At 39.1% G+C, this 23,881-nt stretch overlaps 1 protein-coding gene across 1 annotated transcript in view; it reads left to right on the top strand.

Moving 5' to 3' along the window:
* GPC5 (glypican 5) overlaps nt 1-23,881 on the top strand; it is a 985,999-nt gene that overhangs the window by 150,465 nt on the left and 811,653 nt on the right. The window contains exon 3 of the mRNA XM_026662819.1: nt 5,498-6,192. Coding sequence (XP_026518604.1) covers nt 5,498-6,192 — 695 coding nt within the window. The remainder of the gene's footprint in view (nt 1-5,497; nt 6,193-23,881) is intronic.

Consider the following 23,881-nt stretch of genomic DNA (forward strand, 5'->3'; position numbering starts at 1 on the left):
TACATTGTAAAAATCTATTGATTATCCATGTACAGCATGACTTATTCTTTCATCTAATGTTTCTGCATTTAGGAATAGAGTACTGGAGCCTTGAATTGTCATAGACATTTTAGATTATGTATTTTATGGTTTTCATCTATGAAAGAATAATAATGAAAAATTTGAAATGGGTCATAAAATGCCGTTCATGTCATTCTAAAGAGGCTACTATTACATCATAATTTCACTAACATTACCTACTGATATGAATTTTATCTGAAGTATTGGTAAGGTTTCTGTAAAAGACTGAGAATCTGAACTTTTGAAAATAGCCATCTTCTCAGAAGACTTCAGTGTATTTTATGGTTTGTTTTATTTAAACAGTCTGAAATAGGAATCGGCTTGATTCCCCCCTCTCCTCATTAGTGTGTCTGTTATGCACTTTAAATTTAAAGATCATAGTTCAGTGAGTGTAGATAACATATCTTAGTGTAGTTGAATGCATTTTTAGAGAGAGAGATGGGTATTATTCACATATAAAACTGAGTAGAAAAGGCAGCGGATGAAATTTCCTTCTGTCTGATGTAGGCAATCTGTCTAGTTTTTATGGGAGGGTTAAGGAAAAAGGTAGAATTAACACATCTTTCCTCAGTCTTCAGGTGAATGATCAGAGAGATGAAGCTGACCAGCAATTGTAGGCCTGTACAATAATCAGACCTTAAATTAAGGGAAACTTGACACATTTTTAATGGGAAAAGGAAGGTGGCTTGTACAATAATGATCAGTTCATGTGGAATGTATTAATACATCTTCTCTGTAATCTTTTTCTTTTTATTAAGGACTTGATCCAAAGCCAACTGAAGTTAACAAAAAAAATTCCATTGATTTTAATGGACTTTGGACCAGCCTCCAATCCGCTTTATTCCTATACACGAATCATTAATTCTCAGATGTGCTGCAGACAATCTTGGGCTTCAGGTCCAATTTAGGCTGATTACTCTATTATTTCTTGGGTTTTTATGGTGGTGAGTCACTGACTAAATTCAAAATACTCCTCACAGTAACTGTCAGACATAATTTGGCAAGATCTGATTCTTATAATTTTTAATGTGAGTGGTTTTACAACTATTGATTTGATCTGCATATTTTCCTTTTCTTTATTTTTAGGGAGAGCCAGTTTAAAACATAAATACGATAAAAGAAAAATGTAAATAAGGATTTGCCATGCTAAATTGAAATATGTGGGACAAATCAAGTTCCTTTCTAGGACTTTTATTTTGTGGCTACGTGGAATATTTAGTAACAAGCTTCTAGCTTTCTTATTGAATAAAAACCCAATTATTTCAGATGTAAACATTTAGTTAGTCCCTCAGTAGGTAAAATGGGTTGTCTACTAATGTTCTTACACTTCTGTACATTTTAGCCAAGGTTCCCATGGGTTTGTAAACTCCTCATTTGTATTCCCTGAACTGAGTTTTTTATGCAGATCTGGAGGGTGGGGAGAAGACCACAACACAACAGTGGTATTTGTTTTGTTTAGTTTTATTCTTGAAAGAACCAAGTTTTCATTCTCCTTACCTACAAATCACAGAGCAAGATGGGTCTGAATAGTTTGTTTTAGAACTTGTAAGTGTTCATGTCCACTAATGCAAAAATGATACATTATATGAAAGGGTCGTGGTAGAAACAGCAATAAGAAACCAATCTCCTTATTTAAAACCTTAAAGGTTATGTCCCCTAACACGTTGTGGTAAATAAAGGGAGGGATAGCTCCCTTTGATGGACACCCAGCCAGCCAGCAAGTCAGTTAGCTATAAAATCCCTCTTGGTAGCTGTTCTTTACTTGCTTTACCTGTAAAGGGTTAAAAAGTCCCCCAGGTAAAGAAAAAAAAGTGGGCACATGACCAAAAGAGCCAATGGGAAGGTAGAACTTTTTAAAATTGGGAAAGAAACTTTCCCTTTGTCTGTTGTTCTCTGGGATGCAGGGACAGGGGCAGCAATACTGTAACCAGCTTCAAGCCAGGTCTGATTATAGATTATCAATTCATACCTCGAACCTACTTATCTGGAGCCTCAGATATGTAAGTAAAATTAGGGAATGTCTAAAAAGACACGATTAGGGTTATTTCTTTTATTTCTTATTGAATTGTGAACTCCTCTGTGCTAACCCCAGATGCTTTTGTTTGCTTGTAACCTTTAAGCTGAATCCCCAAAAAAACTTTTTTGGGTGCTTGATTTTTGGAATTGCTCTTTTAAAATCAGGCAAAAGCCTATGTTCCAGATGTATTTTCTTTCTTTTTCCTTGTAATAAAATTTACGTTTTTTAAGAACAGGATTGGATTTTGGTGTCCTAGGAGGTTTGTGCATGTTGTTTGATTAGCTGGTAGCCACAGCTAATTTCCTTTGTTTTCTTTCTCTGCTCTTCACCGGAGGGGAGGGTGAAAGGGCTTGAGGGTACCCCAAAGGGAGGAATTCCCAAGTGCTCCTTCCTGGGCTCAAAGGGTTTTTTTTGCATTTGGTTGGTGGCTGTGTTTACCAAGCCAAGGTCAGAGAAAAGCTGTAACCTTGGTAGTTTAATACAAGCCTGGGGTGGCAAGTATTAATTTTTTAAATCCTTGTGAGCCCCACTTCTGCACTCGGAGTGACAGAGTCGGGATTCAGCCTTGACACAAGTAGATCAAAGAGGCTTATTATTTTACCCTATAGGTTATTCAGATAATGGAAACTTCCTGTTCCAAAGGGTCAGATATTGTTGAAACTAGTATGGGGGTATGTTGTGTCCCTGGGCTATATGGCCTTGTGTGTTTATATATACTGCTGTGTATGCAAGCATATTTCATTGGGTTGGCTAAGAATATGAACTAGGAGAGCCTGATATCTCTTTCCATTCTATAAATTGACACCAGAGATTGGCAATGAGATTGCTCCCTCATTCCAGTAGAGGAAAGCATCCTTTCTTCAGGTTATTTGTTAGGCAGAGACATGGATGTGATATTTTATTGCAATTAGAGGAATATAGACTGTATTTTGAAAAAGCAAATAAGAAAAAAGTCCATTATCAAGTGTTCTAATTTCAAGAATGGTTTCTTCTGTGGTACTAATAGATTTTTTAATGCAGAGTCAACAGTTGTTCACCTGGCCCCAAGGCAGACCACTGTCTTCAGTAACATGCCACTTTCCTAGTGTAGAGAGTTCTGGTATGGAGGGGTCGAGTTGTGATTGGTTGGGATACATAATGTTTGGTACAGAGAAAGATAGACCCTGGATAGTTGACAGCTTGAAACCTCCCATAGGGACAGTTATTCGGTGTGATGGCTTGGAACCGTCAGTTTCACATATTATGTATTGTGCCGCTAGTGATGCCTATGTAGTAACTTTATGCATCCGAAGAAGTGGGTTGTAGCCCACGAAAGCTTATGCTCTAATAAATTTGTTAGTCTCTAAGGTGCCACAAGTACTCCTGTTATTTTTGCGGATACAGACTAACACGGCTGCTACTCTGAAACCTTTATTTATATACCACCCTTTTCTCAAAATGGTGAGGCTGCTGTACTGCAGAATAAATACAAATACAATATAATAAACATGCTAAACTGTCGCCCTTTTAAGATACAAATAGTTAAAAACAAATGAGTGGGTCAAATTTTAGAAATGTGAAGACAGTGATTGAACAGGAATGTGATAAATAAAAGGTCAAGAGTGGCTATTCTAAACACCTGTGGGGAGAAATAAAACTTTAAGATGTTTTTTAAAGTGGGATAAAATAGAGGTGTATTTTGGGGGAAGGAAATTACATGTTATAGGTCCCACTGCAGTACAAACCTTGATTGCCTGTCAATGTCAGATACAGTGGCAAAATTCTAAGCACTGGGTAGTGTGTGAGTACAGAAATCCATCATTAAAAGGCATGAGTAGTAGGCCCCAGAATTTGGAAAGCCAATTGTAAAGGGCTTTTAAAAGCAAGCGTGTCAGTTTAAAGTTAATCTGCCAGTTTCTAGGCAGTCAGTGTAAATCTTCCACAGCAGCTCAAGACAGTGAGCAATTATGCCACTGTACTCTGAACAAGTTGCAAATGATTGAGTGACACCACAAAGAGCTCATAAAGAGAGAATTCACCAACTGAGTTTTGTGGGTATGAGGGCATGTTTTGCTGTTCCAAATTTATCACAAGCTACATTCACTGACCAACAAAAAACCCCAAACCTTCTCATTAACAAGGAGTTAAGATTGCCCAGTGGTATCTTGTGTCCTTCCAAACATCAAGGTCAGCAAAACTTGAAACTTTGAAAATCAGGAAAGAGAGTTAAGTTACATGTCTGTGCAACTTTAACTCTGTGCAAACAAAGTAGAAATCAGTGATGCAGAGTTAGGGTATTTAGTGTAATTTGCTTATTTACAAAATGTATACCACTTCTGTTCCATTGAACAGAGGTGGTTACAAACTGTACACATGCTATTTTCTTGCAGAAATCTTATGGCATCACTGCCCAATCACCAAGACGCAACTCTTATCATCTAACTGCTTAAACATACTGCTTTCTCTTCCAGTCACAGCCCATGGGCTTTTCACCTGGGAAACTCCTAGTCTAAGACTCCTCACCTAGGTTCAAGTATTTTGAAAGGTGATGTGGGCATTAACCCTCCTTTTGTGAACCCACTAAACCTCAGAAAGGGTTTGACTTCCCATTCACAGGAAAATACTTTAACCTACATGATCTGCTTACCTACTTTCAGAATTAGGTACTGCGTGGGTATTTTAACTCATTTTATCCTGGGTGCTTATACATCAGTAAGGCATAACATGCACAACATTAGCATTTGTTCCCATAGCAATCATCATTTTGCTAGCATTGAGCCAGATTCTGCAAAGTTCTGAGTGCTCTCAATTCTCATTGACCATTGGGTTTATCAGCACAGTTTAAAAGTATGCTTCAGATTGTATGTGCTGCACCTGCTCTCTTTCAAAAAGAAGCCACATCTGTTTGCTCTGTAAAAGTTACATATTAATGAATAAAACAGAAGAGCTGTTTCATTGCCATCTTTAACACCCCATTCTAAATGGTAGAGACTTTATTTCATTATTTGAAGTGGAATGAGTGATAATATTTCACTTACATTACAAATTGTGAAAGGTCTATTGAATTAACGGAGTGGGTGATCTAATGTATTGAGACAGCTACTGTTGGTGTCTGATTTATTCTGCAAGTTAGTTACCATTCATTTGCCCTTTGCATTTGTTTATAAAATACATTATATCAGAAAAGTTGGTGTTTATTATTGTATATTTTAGTATGATCCACAATGTGCTAGGTACTGTCAACACACTAAGAAAGAGGGTTTATATGTAATTTAGAATGTATCTTCTTAAATTCTAGCCATTAATTGTTGCAATGCAAAGATATCTGTCATATAAGTGAAACACAAATTAAAGTAATATAATCCTTGTTAGAGTCTTAAGTTTTTGCTGAAATGTGTAATCCTTTTTTACTCTAAAATATTCACCTCTTTTTTATTACAGAAACCTTTGAAATGCTTATCAGACAGGCTGAGAATTACACAAGCATGCTTTTCTGCAACACATACAGAAACATGGCTGTCGAGGCTGCTACGGCTCTTCAAGAGTTTTTTACAGATGTGGGACTCTTTGTATTTGGCATAGACATTAGTACAGAAGAACTGGTGAACAGATTTTTTGACACCCTGTTCCCACTAGTCTATAATCATCTGATTAATCCTGGTCTGACTGACATTTCGCTGGAATATTCAGAATGCATTCGAATGTCACAAAGAGATATCAGTCCTTTTGGTAATGTTCCAAAAATAGTCATGGGACAAATGGGGAGATCATTGTTATCCAGTCGTACTTTCTTGCAGGCCCTCAATTTAGGGATTGAAGTGATCAATACAACAGATCATTTGCAGTTCTCTAAAGACTGTAGCAGAGCCTTACTACGAATGCAATATTGCCCCCACTGCCAAGGAATGACTTTAAGTAAGCCATGTATGGGGTACTGCCTGAATGTAATTAGAGGCTGCTTGGCTAACATGGCAGAAATTGACCTTCACTGGCGGAGATATATTCAGTCATTGGAAGAGTTATCCAGTGCAATGCATGGGACATATGACATTGAGCATGTACTTCTGAACTTTCACTCACTTGTTAATGATGCTCTGACACAAGCTAGTATCAATGGACCAAAAGTAACTGAACAGGTAAGCACCTACCTATTTTCTATCTTCCATGCTTATTGGAAACACAGCACATGGAAACTAACTTAGAAAATTGATGGATATTTGATCATTGTTATACCAATTAACACAATGTTTGTGTCCAAAAAGGGCTTCATACAGCAAAACAGTTGTACAAAATTGTCCGTTTTTTCTTTAGTTATTCACACGACTTGCTATTTTCTCAAATATTGTATTCACAACCATAACAGAATGAGGAGTCACCATTTTTTTAGCATTTGCAGATTTTTTTTTTCAGGATGAAAAGCTAGTTTTCCAGTTGTGGAATGAACTTGTAATGTTTACCAGAACCATCTAAACAGTTGAAGGTATAATGAAAAATGTTTCACACTTATGAAACCACAACCTGATTTTTTGTAATCAGTTGTGTGAGAATTTATTTACACAAATCAGTAGAAAACTCTATTTTACTTCTAGCTTTTTGTCATTTTGTCCATTTAGCCATCACACTTTTCAGTGCATTCGCTGAATGGCCTTTACTGAGAATTCTACAACTGTTGAATAAACAAGAAAATCCTGAGTTCTGCTGAGTAAGAGTGAGTGCTGGAAAGGGTAATTAAGATTGGTGTTTTAAAATACTAATAAGCAAAAACTAAATTGCATGGTGAAAGCTAATTCCAGAGACTTTCTGCTTTTGTGAAAAATGCTAGGGATTAGGCAAATGCGTGCCAGATTTGGTTCATAATATTAATTGAATTGCCGGACTGGTGAAGGTGTTTATTACTCTATCACATACATTGTAACAGGTTTGGAAATCTCATGGACTTTATACCATGATCGAAGCCCCTTATTTTCATGAACTAGAAATATAAGATCTGATGTCTAATATATATCTAACTATAAAGATGACAAGTAATAAACATCCCTTCCCTTTAGATGCCAATGGTTTGTCTTCAACATCTATGGCCGTAGGTAGATTTATTTGAATATTTTTGTTAGCATCAATGGAGTGTACATTTCGTTTGCAACGAATAGCACATCCTTCCTTGGGGACATTTCAGGGGAAGAGTAACTTGCATGAGAAGCTAACTTAGCTATGAACACATGAAAAGTGAAGAGTTTTTTTAATACCAGGGCATTAGTTAAAGCTAATGTAGCTGCAAATGTATGAGGCATATCTATGCCAACAAATGTTAACTCTTACTCTGTTATGCTTATTCCATAGTATGTTGTGTAAGTACACTTTCACCTATAACTTTCATGGGTGCTGCCATCATAGTCTGCTCAACTACCATGGTGATGTGGGTAGCATAAGAACCTAGAATAGAAAGATGGGGTTTTTTTTAGAGGATGTGCAGATCAATTTTTGGTTGGATGTGACTGTGATATGGTGTGGTGTCACCTCAGGTGCCAGTAATAATGCTAGGACTATCACAAACTCCCTCTCACTTGGTTTACCTGCTGCTGAACTGGCCTCTGCCCACAACAGAGCCTTATCTAATAGACTAGAGCCTGGTTCTCCTGCTCACTTCCATGGAATAGAGGGGAAAATAATGGGCTGACACATCTAAAGAGGGGGAAATAGTGGGCTGTTGCCATTGGCTGCAGGTTGCTGTGCCCTAACTATTGGGCTGTCATTCCCAGATGCCACTGTAGGCATGTTAGTACTACAAAGGGAAACTTTATGGGAAGTTGAGGCTATTCAGAGTCCTTGGAAGAGTTGACTTACAAACCTGGCCCCTACCAGGCAGTATAGAAGGAACACAGATAATATGGACAGTTGAATTAGTCCCTGAAGTACAACTGGAGGAAATATTACTTTGAAAGTGGTAGCTAGAACATGTGTAGATTTCTGAGATGAGGTCAGTGGCTGCCCACAGTTACCCCAGAGCTATCTTCATGATTCCCATCCGGCTCTTTCTGAAGTTAGACCCCTGACTGGTGTCAGGCTCCTTCATTTTGGAAACAAGTGGCTCTCATCAGCTTTGGTCAAAATGAGTCATTGGACATCGTCGAGAGGGGGTTCTCTATTGAGCTGTGGGAACAACTTTGTCCCATTCCTAATCTCAAACAGCCCATGGAGATGATAGGACATAAATGAAATCATCTATCACCTACTTCAGATCTTAGCCATACAGTCTGTTCCCCATCCTATATCTAGCCTCAGAGACTTGGGAACAGACAGAGCAGAGTCCTATCTGAATAGATTCCTGAAAGAGGTTTATCTTCACACTCTCATTTTACTATCGCACAGACAATTCCTCTATTTTTCTCCCCCACTCCTCCCAACTCCAGTCATTACCGTTACCCAGACATATCCTCACTTCCCTGAATTAATTTGGTGGCTGTTCACCTTTTCCACTGCTCCCCAGGACCATACCAAAGATAGGAAGGTGAGAGTGACAGCAATATTGATGCCATTCTGGCTGAAGAGTCTCTGGCTCTAACCTACCATTGAACCTTTCGGTGTGTCTGTCTCTCAGAGTAGGTCTGCAATTGCAAAAAGTCAGTTTTCCATCCAGCACCAGACTGGTTGAAAATGGATACTTAGATGAAGTGATTACCCTTTGCATAGACCTTAAGAAGTGAACAAATATACCATGAACTTTGCACCAGCCAGCAGAATAACTACCATGTTAAACAAGTTAAACACAGCCTTAAGTTCCTTGTCTTAATGTGTATGTGTATGCACAAGAGTTCAAACAAAATAATAAATATCATATATAAAATAAAAGGAAGTTTAAAATAAATTCCAGCATGAACTGTTTTCTTAGAGCAACAACCTTTACTCTAGTCCGACAAGCTCATAGAACACAACCTTGAAATCTCATTCTGCTCCTTACAATATTACCCAGATTGAACCACTGCAGGAGGTGTCATTATTTTTCCTATCCATTAAAGCAGACTTTCTTATAGGTACTGTCTCCTGTCAGATGAAGTTTTCATTTTCATTTTACTGATTAAGTCAGACAAGTTGTCCTCAAAACTGTCATACCATTCACTCCCAAAATAAATTAAAGGCGTACTCTTCATTCTATTAAACATCAAACTCCAGTCCTTAGGAGCAATGACAGTCTCAGGGCAGAGAAGTAATGCATTGAGATCTGATAGGTGGCCACCTGGTCGTGAATATATACATTCATCAAATTCTACATATTGGTTATCCAGTCTTTAGCCAGTGTCTTTTTTATTAGCAGAAGTCTTTTCTACTCCTAAGTGCCCACAAGAAGGACGATATATACTGTATAATATTGTCCATTGACTTGACCTGTTAGCCAATAGTTATTGATAAGTTGTTTTCTTAAGGAGAAGAAATTAATTGAGTCAGGAATTTAATTGGTGCCATCCTGTTTGTTATACACAAAGTCCTGTTTCCCTGAACACAGTAGGAACAAACAACAGGAGGCAGTTTCGTTACTCTCAATTTTCAAGCCTGCCTTTCCATTCAGTCCTTTGTGTAAATGAAACTCTTTATTGACTTCCTTCTGGGGCCACACTCACATTGCTTATCTGGCTTTCTGTTGGCTTTTCTGTTTGCTTTCTACTTCTGATACATACAGACACACACAGCCCCACCAATCAATGCCCTAGACTCTTCATTTTCAGTCAGTCCCAGGGAACTCCTCTTATTCTGTCGGAGTTAGTTATTGCTCAGGCTTTCCAATCTGATCCAATGCCTTGGGCAGTGGATTCTGTTGTATCAGCTATCTTACTCCATAAAGGAGCATAATTGCTTCTTCCATTTAGCCTGAATGAAAGTTGGTAAGCATGCACATTGACTTCAGTGCAGTCAGTGGTCTGCAAGGATCAAAGGGATCAAAGACACACTTGTGAGCAGCCACAAATACCCTCCAGCACAACAATAATATTTTGGATGTCCAAAAGTCCTCCTTCCCACTGCTGTGAAAATCCCATTATAATGGATCTGTGTACCTGAGCACAGTGAAGAATAGGATAAGGTATCTGTGCTTAACTAAAAATGTCTTTACTTCAACTAATAAGCTCCAGAGATCTGGCCCACATTGAAGACAAATATGTAATCAAGAATAGAGATGGAAATGCACATCCAAATATTTGAGTTTCTTTCATTATGGGGAATGAATGCTCAGCACAAGGACATGCTTTTTTCTCAAGGTATTATTTTAACACAATCTGTAATTTAGGAAAGTACAATTGAATTAATCTCACTGTGGAACTTGTCTCAGTTGGAGAGAACTTCAGCAGGTGGGACATGCCCCTGTTGTCAGTGACTGATACAATTGGTTTTACCCCCAAACTCCAAGCACTCTGAAGTACCCATTGTAATGGATCTGTGGCACTTATTACTTGTATAAAGGACATTTTCAGGTAATCACAGATGAATTTTCTTAATCAGATGTCAGTTCCGACATGAGTTTTCTAATACAGTGTGTTGGCATGGTCCCCTTATGGTAAACACAATTACCATTAAATTTTCTCATGTTTTCCTGGTGACTCTTTAATTCACGCAATAGTGCCTAACAGCTCTAAAAAGGAGTCATTATTATCTATTGCAGTATTGCCAACTCTCACACTTGTATCACAAGTCTCACTGTATTAAGTATTCTTGTGAAAGCCCCAGCTCTTGGACACAAATGAGTATACAAGAATATCAGCTTTCATGTAAAATAAATAAATACACCTCTACCCCGATATAACGCTGTCCTCGGGAGCCAAAAAATCTTACTGCGTTATAGGTGAAACCGCGTTATATTGAACTTGCTTTGATCCACTGGAGCGTGCAGCCCCGCCCCCCTGGAGCGTTGCTTTACCGCGTTATATCCAAATTCGTGTTATATTGGGTCGCGTTATATCGGGGTAGAGGTGTAAAAGTAAGGCCAGGTCTATACTACAGACTTATATTGGTATAACTACGTCGCTCTGGGGGTTGAAAAATCCCCTGAGTGACATACCTATACCGACCTAACCCCTGGTGTAGACAATGCTAGGTCAGTGGGAGAGTTCCTGTTGACATAGTTACCACCTCTCGCAGAGGTGGATTAATTAAGCTGACGGGAGAAGCTCTCTCAGTGTAGGAATGTCTTCACTTAAGCGCTACAGTGGTGCAGCTGTGCCGATGCAGTGTTTTGAAGCGTAGACCTGCCCTAAGATTCTAGCCCTCAGTGTTGCGAAGAAAAGCTTGTACATGTGATTGGAGTGTAAATGTAAAGGCTCAAAAAATAAGACCTATAAAATTCAATCCATTTTTATGTTTTAAAATTTCATATTTTTTTTTGTTCCAGAGTCTAGTTTTTGAATGCCTGGTATTGACAGTACTGCTGCTGTATTAAGGCCTTCTCAGTTAGGACCAGTTCCAAAACCTAAAAATCAGTGGGAGTCTTTCCATTCACTTCTTTGGGCTTTGGATCAGGTCTTGACTGTAATGCAGATCAGTGCAATAACCTGGCACAAATAGTCTCTCAAGGTTATAGTTTGCGCTTTTTTTGGTCTTTAACACAATAGACTATGATTCTTTGAGATATAATGGTCTAGTAAATTAGTGTAGCTTTTGTAAATGTGTTTTATGTCTGTGGGTTAAATGGTCCAGGCAATTTTTGCTTAGAAATAGTTAATTCAGATAGGCAATAAATGTTTCTCCACGTAAAATAATCATTGGGTTTTAGAGAGAAGGGGTCCTGAATCCTCTGAAAATTGGCTCATTAATATTAATTTACCAGAGTGACTCATGAACTGTTCATCACACTTTGATAAGCAGTTCATGCATCGGTGGTTCTAACAAATTCAGAATAAACGATTGTGAGTCAGCAAATAATGTCTCATGCACTCAAAGCAATCTCTGCAGAGTTAGAACGGAGTCTCTTTAGCAGTAACTGTTTGTGCTTTTAAGAAGTAAGGAGAAAAACAAATGTGAAAGGTGAAATTTGGAAATGTTTTATTGTATGTATATGCTGTACACAAATCGTAATATAGATTCCACTATGTGGTCTGAGTATAATGGTAAATATATATATGTGTGTATGTGCATGCACGTGTGTACATGCGTATGCGTATATATGAACCTACATTGTTTTTCTAATATTCATATGTATTTTATATACATATATGAATGTATATTCAGACGCTAACATATTATATGTGGTACACGTTGCAATGCCTACTGTTAAGGTTCTCCCTCATAAGACCCCATTTTCAATTGCTTATAACTTTGCCAAATTGCAATCAGATGGGCTGAAATTTTCCATGTTGGGTGTCTACCTCTGGCTAACTTTTGTTTGAAAGATCATCTAAAACAGTTCAGCCATTTCCAAGAATGAGCTTAGGGGAAAATGTTTTTTCCCATGTTTTGTCCCACCTCTCAAACCATTTTGTTGAGAAGCTCTAGTGCTTCCATGCTTTGGAGCAATGGCTTGAAATTTGTCAGGAGGATTGCTTTGGTGACATGGTGTGTCCCTGTGAAAAACTACCCTATCTTGGCCAGGTTATAAACTTTTGAAAAATCTCAGTTTGCACATATTCAGAGGCTTGCTAGGGTTTGGCAGCTATACACTTTGAAGATTCCATCTGCACTGAGCATTCTGTGTCCCCCACAGCTCCTATGCATGTGCAGTCTGGTTATGTAACATCCTCACACAGTGACTGACCATGCCCCAGCCCAGAGGTGCAGGGGCTGACTAGCACTCTCCCTGTGATTGCTACTATTAGCATCCAGGTCTGCTGTGCCACTGCGTACCAAAACAGAGAGCAGGAAGAATGTCTCTTTAAATTTGCCCTGCTGGCACCCAAGTAGCATGGAGGGGAAGGGGTGAAAAAAACTGAGTCAAATACAAAGGGTTAAGAAATGATGCAGTGCACCAGGAGAGGGGTTAGAAGCAGGAGCTGGCAGGAGTGGGGTAGGACAGGATGGGCAGAAAGGGGGGGGGGGGGGGGTGTCAGATGATGCAAGAGGGGCAGGACTAGGGAAGAGAGGGACAGGAGCCAGGGGTGGGAAAGGGCAGAAGCAGTGGAATGTGGAGGATAAAAGTGGTAGGGAAACATGGACAGAAGCTGGAGGGAGAGGAGATCAGGGTCAGGGCAGGTGATAAGGGATGATGTGGGGACTGGGGCAGAAATTGGATGTGGGGGGGGGAATAGTAGCAAGGGAATGGACAAGGGGAGGATGTGGTGGAAAGAAGCAGAAGGGCAGGAAGAAGCCTGGAATTGAAAATATTATTCCTGAGACTCAACATTCCTTTGCTGTCGAGCATTATATAGTATCAGAGGGGTAGCTGTGTTAGTCTGGATCTGTAAAAAGCAACAGAGAGTCCTGTGGCACCTTTAAGACTAACAGATGTATTGGAGCATAAGCTTTCGTGGGTGAATGCCCACTTCATCAGATGCATGTAATGGAAATCTCCAGGGGTAGGTATAAATATGCTGGCAAGAATCAGTCTGGAGATAACGACGTTAGTTCAGTCAGGGAGGGTGAGGTCCTCTGCTAGCAGTTGAGGTGTGAACACCAAGGGAGGAGAAGCCTCCCTGATTGAACTAACGTCATTATCTCCAGACTGATTCTTGCCAGCATATTTATACCTGCCCCTGGAAATTTCCATTACATGCATCCGACGAAGTGGGCATTCACCCACGAAAGCTTATGCTCCAATACATCTGTTAGTCTTAAAGGTGCCACAGGACTCTCTGTTGAGCATTATATAGAATTTTATATGTTCAAAACACAAAAAGAACAGGAGTACTTGTGGCACCTTAGAGACTAACAAATTTATTAGAGTTTTTGTTAGTCTCTAAGGTGCCACAAGTACTCCTGTTCTTTTTGTGGATACAGACTAACACGGCTGCTACTCTGAAACCTGTTCAAAACACAGTTTCCATGAGCTCAGCTGCAGTTTTGAGCGCTCAACACTTCTGCAAATCAGACCTGAATGTCTCAAGTTGGGTAACCAGAAAATGAGGATCACACTGTGGCCATCTGTGAAAATTTTGGTTTATGTGACTTGCCCAGAATATCGCAGGAACTCTGTGGCAGAGGTAGCGACAGAAAGCAATTAAGATATTATGATGACAGAACAATATTAAAGTGTATGAGGAAATTAATAATTCTGTCTTCAGAGCAGGGTTTGGATGGTGCTCATTCAGTGAACAACCATCCATTCTGTGCACTGAATCCTATGAAAAGAACAATATGTGATCATGTAATCAAAGACTGTATCATAATGTGCATACACAAGGGAGCCGAATTAAGGTTATATGGGCAACCTTCATTTCCTACTTTTTAAGTGCCTCACTTTGCAACCTTAATGATGCTCTTTAATGTAGTTATTTTGTGTGAAATAAGAGTAAGAGTATAGTAATATGAGGTGGGATTTTCAAAAACAGTCAAGTTTGGTCTAAATCTTTTCCAACTCCCTTTAACTTCAATGGTATTAAAGTTAGTCCAACACTGAATGCTTTTGAAAATCCCATCCATATTTTCTGAGAAATTCTTAAGCATCTTAACAGTGGCAAGAGTTCTAACCAATAAAATATTTGCTTAGAGCTGCAAGAAGATTTAAGTTCTCTTAACTAGTCACAATCTGTGGATTTACAATTTATGTGAAAATTTGTTTTTACTGTCATTGATATTAAAAAGCTTCCTTGTGTCATTAAATGTTAGCAGAAAGGATGAGTTAATGGGCAATACAAGAATTTTATTTCTTTATTGATCATTATTACCCAAGATGACTAGCTATAAAACACATAGTTTGGATTGCTATAACAAATTTGCACATAAAATTTAATATTTCATTGATGAGCCACAAAGAGTATAGCATGTTCACGTGCAGTTAGGTTATAAATGGAAGATTTTCATTCTTGGTTCCCTCTGTCACTTGTCAGTTTTATGTAGATATTTTTTTCAGGTCCTTTCTAGCCTAAATTTGTACAACCTTATGGGCCATGCACACCCCAGAAGGCCAAATATAGTAGAAATGCACTGACCCAGCCAACTCAGGAGATAATTTATCAACATGTTCAGGATTTGGGAAGATGCTCTGAGAGAGGTGGGAAGAACTCATTTTTATGAGTCCAAATGGTATTTATGCCAGCAAGGTGGGATGGAATTGGAGCCTCTGCTCCTGGGAAGGAGCAGATTTGAATGTGAAGAAAAGGCCAATATTAGCATTAGGCTTTGTAGATCCATATGTATCTAATTGTATGTATGGTTTTTAGCAGATTACTGATTTTAGGTGCCCAACCTGAGACACCTTAAAGGGATCTTATTTGTCCAAGTGTTGCACATCCTCCTCTGGAAATCAGGCCCCTTTAAAGTATCTGAAACTGAGCACCTAGAAATGGAGTAATCCAAAATGATTAGTTATTTCTGGAAAATCTTGGCTTAAGTCATCTTTTTGCCTCTCATAGCCTACAAAATGGCCATAATTCCTTGGCACCAGAAAATACACATAATATTACACACAAAATAATCCCTTGAATAGCAGAAGAAGTTAGTGGCAGATTCAATGGTTTGTTAGCAAATGGCCTGATAAATAACCAAAGAAATCAAATAGTTCACTATAAAATATTTTTTTCTATGGGGGGAAAATCAAAATTGTACTCCCACATGTATATCTATAATATCTACCTTCTCATCGTTGGTAGTGAAATAGAGTAGAAAGTCCATAGAAGAAATGGATCATTTCTGAGATTCAGTTTGGGGCAAGCAATTTCACTGATATGGCATCAAAGGGGATGCTTTTGTACCAGCTCTTTCTGACATGCTTCTCCATAGAATCCATGCTATGTTCTCCGTAGATTCTAATGGTGCACTTGGGAAGATTGACCTTCTTTTGGAACCAGGCTGAGTATTTTACCTAGTAAGAGTCAAGCAGGACCTTTTCCTTTGTAAATAGTTCCCCTTTTCCTTATCTGCAATGGTTCCTCCTGCAATGGGTTTGGTGCAGTGCCATAAATATGGCAGGAATTGATCAAATCAGAAAAAGAATGAAGGTAAATAGTTAAACTACTAGATGGTTTGAATGAGGATTACAGCCAATGAACAAAACCTACTAGTCAGCAAAGTCAAAAATGGCTTTCTCAGAAATCACAAACCCCTCTGTTAATCTATTTCATTTTAAATATTCTCCACTCTTTTATAGAATCATAGGACTGGCAGGGACCTCAAGAGGTCATCTAGTGCAGTCCCCTGCACTCACGGCAGGACTAAGTATTATCCAGACCATGCCTGACAGGTGTTTGTCTAACCTGCTCTTAAAAATCTCCATTGATGGAGATTCCACAACCTCCCTAGGCAATTTATTCCAGTGTTTAACCATCATGACAGTTAGGAAGTTTTTCCTAATGTTCAACCTAAACTGCCCTTGCTGCAATTTAAGCCCATTACTTCTTGTCCTATCCTCAGAGGTTAAGAAGAACAATTTTTCTCCCTCCTCCTTGTAACAGCCTTTTATGTACTTGATAACAGTCCCCTCTCAGTCTTCTCTTTTCCAGACCAAACAAACCCATTTTTTTCAATCTTCCCTCATACATCATGTTTTCTAGACCTTTAATCATTTTTGTTGCTGTTCTCTGGACTTTCTCCAATTTTTCCACATCTTTCCTAGAATTTGGCACCCAGAACTGGACACAATACTACAGTTGAGGCCTAATCAGTGTGGAGTAGAGTGGAAGAACATGAGAATGTCTTGCTTACCACGCTCCTGCTAATACATCCCAGAATGATTGCTTTTTTTGCAACAGTGTTACACTGTTGACTCATATTTAGCTTGTGGTCTACTATGACCCCCAGATCCCTTTCCACAAAAAGATTGCCTGTTCCTAGGCAGTCATTTCCCATTTTGTATGTATGCAACTGATTGTTCCTTCCTAAGTGGAATACTTTCTGGTGGTGATAACTCAAATTAGTCTCTGGAGAAAAAGCTTTTGACAGACTGGAATAACCTTTCCATTTTGTAACACTGGAGAAACAGAATATAGAAGCAGAGGGATAGGAGTTAAAATGAATGGCTGAATTTGGCTTGCTCCATGCTAAATTCAAAAGCACTTGAAATTGACACCTAGAAAGATGCCTTATTTTATTAAGCAAGCCCATTGTTTTTCATAGATATTGTAGGGTTTGTGTGCACTAAACAAATTAATGATGATAGACATACACAAAAAGCTTCAGTCAAAACTGCAATATCTTATTGGAATCTCTGGTCTGTCAACAATTATAAATTTCAAAGCCGTCCCTCCCCCACCTCCCCTTTTGCCTCTGATTTTTTTTTAAATATAAGTGGGAATATAGCAGTGGAACCTTGTAAGAGGGTTGTGTTGTACAAATTCCACTGACATGTTTAAAGTTAGGCAAGTACTTAAGTACATTGCTGAAAGGAGACTAAATTAATAGGGGTAGGAGGAGAGAATCACAGCTCTCACATTTAAGATGTCATTCTTAGCAGAATCCTCACACCAATGAAGTTTAAGTAGACCCTTAGCGCTGAATGTATGTGATAGAGGAAGCTTAATTATAAGAATAATTATAGGCAATATATAATAAACCAAACTTTTAAATATGACCAAGAATAAGATTTAAAATGTTATCAGATACTTAATTTTTGAAACAATAAATGATTAGTTATATTCAGTAATTGAGGATCTTTCCCTAGCATATTCAGAAGAAATTGAGGCTCTTAAATTATGTTATCAGATGATTCATTCTCTTAATGTGTGCATCTTTTGTTCTTACCAGGGCTCCAATTTTTGATCTGTGCTACATGCAAAGAGTATTGGACAAATATTGTTCACACATTACTTTACAAAAAGAGAAACTTGAATACACAATTTCCAAATAATATGTCTTTCTTTCATTGTTAGTTAAGCTTCTCGATAAAGCTAAAGTAGCTTGGAAAAATGTAAACACTCTATTTTAATAGTATTAAGGCGCAAATATATCATCCATTTGAATACTACTAAGACCATGAAACAAAATGACAAAGAGCCAGGCAAACAAAATTAAGGCTGATATGACCTTACCAGTTTGCTATATTGTGGCTCAGTGTGGCATTATACAGTCCTTGAAATGAGACGCTAATGCAAGACTCCTATTTGTATCTGGTTATTGCAGATCATTTACGGGCAAAGTATTCTTAAATGTGAGGTCAAACATGTGAATCTCTTTTTGCCTACACACTGTTTAGTGAACCAAAACAATGTATGAAATAGGATCACAAGACCTTGATATGGAGGACTGTTTGTTGGCCTGGTGTATGGTGTTGGGACCATCAATCCAGATTCTCCAAGGAGGGATGCTGTCTCTTAATCCTGCCCCAACCCCCACCATGAATTGAGGCTGTTGGTGGAGGCACAGCAATGCTGTGGGTAAAAAGTTTAGTTACAGCTAGTGTATGTGTTTTTAGTAGTAGTCTGATAAATTCCAGTACTTTCTGGAGAGATTAAATCCTTTAATAGAAGCGCCCAAACAGAGAGAAAGAGAGAGAATTTGGTGTTGTAAAGAGGCTCATATTATTTGAGCAGCATGGGGGCTTAAAAAGATATCAGTGGAGGAATCCAAGGGGAAGACAGTACCACAGAGACTGGAACAGCTGTCACAACCACCAGTGATGAAGTTCACAGGCAATCTGTAAGAGGGAGGGAGTGTTTTAAATGTTTCATGTTTTACATGAAAGCAATAAGAGTCATTAACTAGCCAGGTGATCAGAAGCTTTATTTCTTACCATCACAGGCATAAAAGTACTATAAGTGTATAAACTCTTTTCAGCTAGCATCAGAGAATTTTGAAGCCTATGGAATTTTTTGAAACCAGAGGAAAAAAGAAAAACTTATGGCTGAGGCTTTCAAAGTGAGAATGCAAAAACTACTTGTCAACAAAAAAAGTTAGTAACTGATCTAAGGAATAAAAGTCATTATTTCAACTTTAGAACTTTAGGTTACAATATCATTTGGAAAAGAGAAAACTTTTAATGGGAACCTATTAAATCTGGAGCACATCCTGAAAATTTGCCAGGCAGCAGACAAAACTCATCAATCCGCATAAGCAAGTATTTGTTACAAGATATGTCATGAATGCAGCTGGCAAGAATGTTACACAAAATCAGCATCTGATGAAGAAAGTGAGTCAGAAGCCACAAAGAGGGGAACAAAGTATACAGACACAATGCATGTAAAGTTCAGCAGGTATGGGCAGACATTCCTACAGAAAGTACACAGCTTATGTACAAAAGTGGCATTTGTATAATATATATAATATGTACACTTCATGGTGCATGTATGTATAACAAAAAGTCAGGGACCAGATGGTATGCATCCAAGAGTTCTGTGGGAACTCAAATATGAAATGGCAGAACTACTAACTGTGGTATGTAACTATCATTTAAATCAGCTTCTGTACCAGATGTCACATTAGCTATCCTCTAGTCACCAATTTTTAAAAAAGGCTCCAGAGGCGATCTTGACTATGACAGGCTGGTAAGCCTAACTTCAGTAACAGGCTGTAGTAAAGAACAGAATTATCAGACACATAGATGAACATGATTTGATGGGGAAGAGTCAACATGGCTTTTATAAAGGTAAATTATGTCTCACCAATCTATTACAATTCTTTGACGGCATCAGCAAACATGGACAAGGGTGATCCAGTGGATATAGTGTACTTAGACTTTCAGAAAACCTTTGACAAGGTCCCTCACCAAAGGCTCTTAGACTCATAGACTGATAGACTTAAAGGTCAGAAGGGACCATTATGGTCATCTAGTCTGACCTCCCGCATGATGCAGGCCACAAAAGCTGACCCACCCGCTTTCCCTTAACTCAGCTGTTGAAGTCTCCAGATCGTGATTTAAAGACTTCAAGTCGCAGAGAATCCTCCAGCTTGCGACCCCTGCCCAATGCTGCGGAGGAAGGCAAAAAACCTCCAGGGCCTCTGCCAATCTACCCTGGAGGAAAATTCCTTCCCGACCCCAAATATGGCGATCAGTAGAACCCCGAGCATACAGGCAAGATTCTCTAGCCAGACCCACATTTTACCAGCGATGGCACTTTATTACCTAATTGCCTAAAATCACGTTATCCCATTATACTCTTAAGCAAAGTAAGTAGTCATGGGATAAGAGGAAAGGTCTTCTCCTGGATCAGTCAATGGTTAAAAGATAGGAAACAAAGGGTAGGAATAAATGGTCTGTTTTCAGAATGGAGAGAGGTAAATAGTGATGTCCCTCAGGGGTCTGTACTGGGACCAGTACTATTCAACATATTCATAAATAATTTAGAAAAAGGGGTAAACAGTGAAGTGGCAAAATTTGCAGACGATACAAAATTACTCAAGATAGTTAAGTCCAAAGCAGACTGTGAAGAATTCCAAAAGGATCTCACAAAACTGTGTGTCTGAATAACAAAATGGCAGATGAAATTCAATGTTAATAAATACAAAGTATTTGGATACTGGAAAACATAATGGAAAACATAATCCCAACTATACATACAAACTGGTGGGGTCTAAATAAGCTGTTACCACTCAGGAAAGAAATCTTGGAGTTACTGTCGATAGTTCTCTGAAAACATCTACTAAATGTGCAGTGGCAGTCCAAAAAGCTAACAGAATGTTAGGAACTATTAGGAAAGGGGTAGATTATAAAATAGAAACTATCATAATTCCACTATATAAATCCATTGTATGCCCACACTTTGAATATTGTGAGCAGATCTGGTCACCCCGTCTCAAAAAAGATATATTGGAATTGGAAAAGGTACAAAGAAGGGCAACAAAAATGATTAAGGGTATGGAACAGCTTCCACATGAGGAGAGATTAAAAAGACTGGGACTTTTCATCTTGGAAAAGAGATGATTAAGAGGGGATATGACAGAGGTCTATAACATTGTGGCTGGTGTGGAGAAAGTGAATAAGGAAGTGTTATTTACTCCTTCACACAACACAAGAACCAGGGGTCACCCAATGAAATTGAAACATGAGGAAATACTTCTTCATACAACACACAGTCAATCTGTAGAACTAGTTGCCAGGGAATGTTTTGAAGACCAAAACTATAATGGGGTTCAAATAAGAACTAGATAATTTCAGGGAGGATAGGTCCATTAATGGTTATTAGCCAAGGTGATCAGGTATGCAACCCCATGTTTTGGGTGTCCCTAGCCTCTGACTGGCAGAAGCTGGGGGTTGACGACAGGGGACAGATCACTTGATGATTGCCTGTTCTGCTCATTCCCTCTGAAGCACCTGCCATTACCCACCGTTGGGCTAAATAGACCATTGGTCTGACCCAGTATGGCCATTCTTATGTTCATAGTTATAGATGAATAAAGTGATACCAATATTGAGGGATTCTTTGCTGAAACAGTGCATTGTTAGAAAGCACTTACAGAAGCTGAATTACTAGCATGTGCACAAATGATACAGTAGATAACTTTAAACTCCAAAGCAAATATAATAGAAATAAAAATCTGGAGATGGCATCCAAACTAGCTGCGTAAGTCAATAATATTGACAGTAAAAAGTGATAGGAAAATTGATTTGTAAGGCTTGTTCTTCTTCAAGTAGTGTCCCTATGGGTGCTCCGTTGTAAGTGCTCTTGCTTTCCTGGGCTGCTGACCAGAGAACTTTGGTAGCAGTGTCCATTAGGCCCACACAGGCACTGTCTCTTCTCGTGCCCTGCCACAAGGTTAGCCAGCGCATGCAGGCTAACCTCCCTCAGTTCCTTCTAAACTTCCCCTGACTAGAGATGGAGCCATTAGCAGTCTATTTGTGATTGTTAGTTTCTTTAGCATTTCCAGTAGTTAGTTAGTCTCCTTAGTCTTAGTTGTAGTTTTTTTTCTTTATTTTCTCTTCCCAACAACAAGACTATATCCCCCCTCTTTTGTCAGGGACCCTTTCCCCCAATGGGATATGCCCAGATCACTGGGCTTCAAGAAGTGCCTCTCCTGCAAAGAGGCCATCTCTGTGGCAGACAAGCACTCTCGTTACATATGCTGCCTCGGGGAAGGCCACATTCCTCAAAAGCGTGGTCTCTGCCAACAACATAGACCCAGGTCTCAAAAGGACAGGGAGCTGAGACAGAAGATCATCTTCATGGAGGCAGCCCTCCAGCCTACCCTGGATCCTTGCTGAGAGTCACCTGGCAGGCATGAATCTTCCCCACAACCCTAAACATTCAAGGACTGTGGGTCAAAAAAATCAGCTGCGGACCCCCTCTCATAAGTTGTCAAAAAAAAAAATTTGTTGCATCCCCAGAGCAAACCCTGAGCTAGCCATAAAAGATCTTTGCATACTCGGTATTGTGAGTACTGTCAGCACCAAGACAATCCCAGCACCGTACCCACAGCTCACAAAGATCTGGAGTGATGCGCTTAAGGACCCGATGGGCACAGGTACCAAGTCGACAATACTGACAGACAAAGATAGGAGCCAGTAAGAAGACGTTATTGGTATGCACTGTACTATTGGCACAATCATCGATGCCCCATCCGGCAATGGAGCAGTTGTGACGCATGGCTAGAAATGGTTAAACATCTTTCAAAATAAATTGCCCACAGAAGACATGTGGAGAGGTAATGTTTGTGTTTTTGTGTATTTACATATGTATGAGTAGGGTGGACAATGTAGTCAACAATCCCTGTCTATGCTGTATTCTGATAATTCAGAGGTCAAAAGAACATCATATCATGTAAATGAATTGTAAACACGGGATATCTCAGTATTCATCTGTCTTTGAAATGTACTGTGAATGGTGGAGGAACAAGCAAATGGTCTTACGGTAATTCGTATAGCTAAGTACTGGTGGTCGACCTCCTTCAAAGTCATCCTAATTACCTTTTGTTCTGTGAGGAATTCCAACTTTTCAAAAGACATGAAATTGTATAAAAGATCCTTGGGTCCTGATTCTGTCATCTCAGATCTGGCTTCAACAGGGGAAGTTGGAGTCGCAAGACTGAGGTCCCAGTTATGTCCTGAATATGAGATTTTAACATTGGACTATCACCTATGAACTGAATTCTAAAGGAACTCTTTGCAACTACGAAGCTCACCATCTCCGCTATGAATCTGCACCTTAATGAATTGAACTCATGTCTGTATGTATATTGATATTTTAACCATACTCTCTCTCTTTCGTTTTTTAATAAATCTTAGTTTAGTTAATAAGAATTGGCTGTAGCATGTATTTGGGTAAGATCTGTAATAATCAATAACCTGAGAGGAAATAAGATTTTCAGAAATCATTATATTTGACATGGGTACCTGGATGGAGGCCTGAGGCTGGATCACTTTAAGGGAACTGTGTTGTTTGGACTTCTGAGTAACCAGTAAGGTAATAAAGAAGCTGTTTTATGCTGGCTTGGTAAATCTAAGTATTGGAATATCCACCAGCTTTTTGGGGTTTGGCTGCCCTATTCTTTGCAGTTTACCCTAATTGAGTGACCACAGCTGGCTCCCCATTAGGACTCCGGTCACAGTGGTTAATGCAGGCAAGAGCCTCAAATCCCTCTGTACCACCAGTGGCACCAGATTGGTCAGCACTGATGGAATTTCGGCACTCAAGAGACCTCTGGTTATCTGATATACCAGATTGTCCTCTTCACAGCACCTGGACCTTGGCATCAAGTCTTCTCCAAGTGCAGGAGTCTTCTTCAGTACTCTGCCATGCACCTCCATTTTCTAGTGAAAAATCAGACAGCTAGCCAGAAGAAGCAGTTTCCCACTAACCCTCTCATGCTCCCTATGGTGCAGACTACTAA

The sequence above is a fragment of the Terrapene carolina genome, unplaced genomic scaffold (genome assembly GCF_002925995.2).
Source record: "Terrapene carolina triunguis isolate 2854851 unplaced genomic scaffold, T_m_triunguis-2.0 Scaffold21, whole genome shotgun sequence".
Lineage (NCBI taxonomy): Eukaryota > Metazoa > Chordata > Testudines > Emydidae > Terrapene > Terrapene triunguis.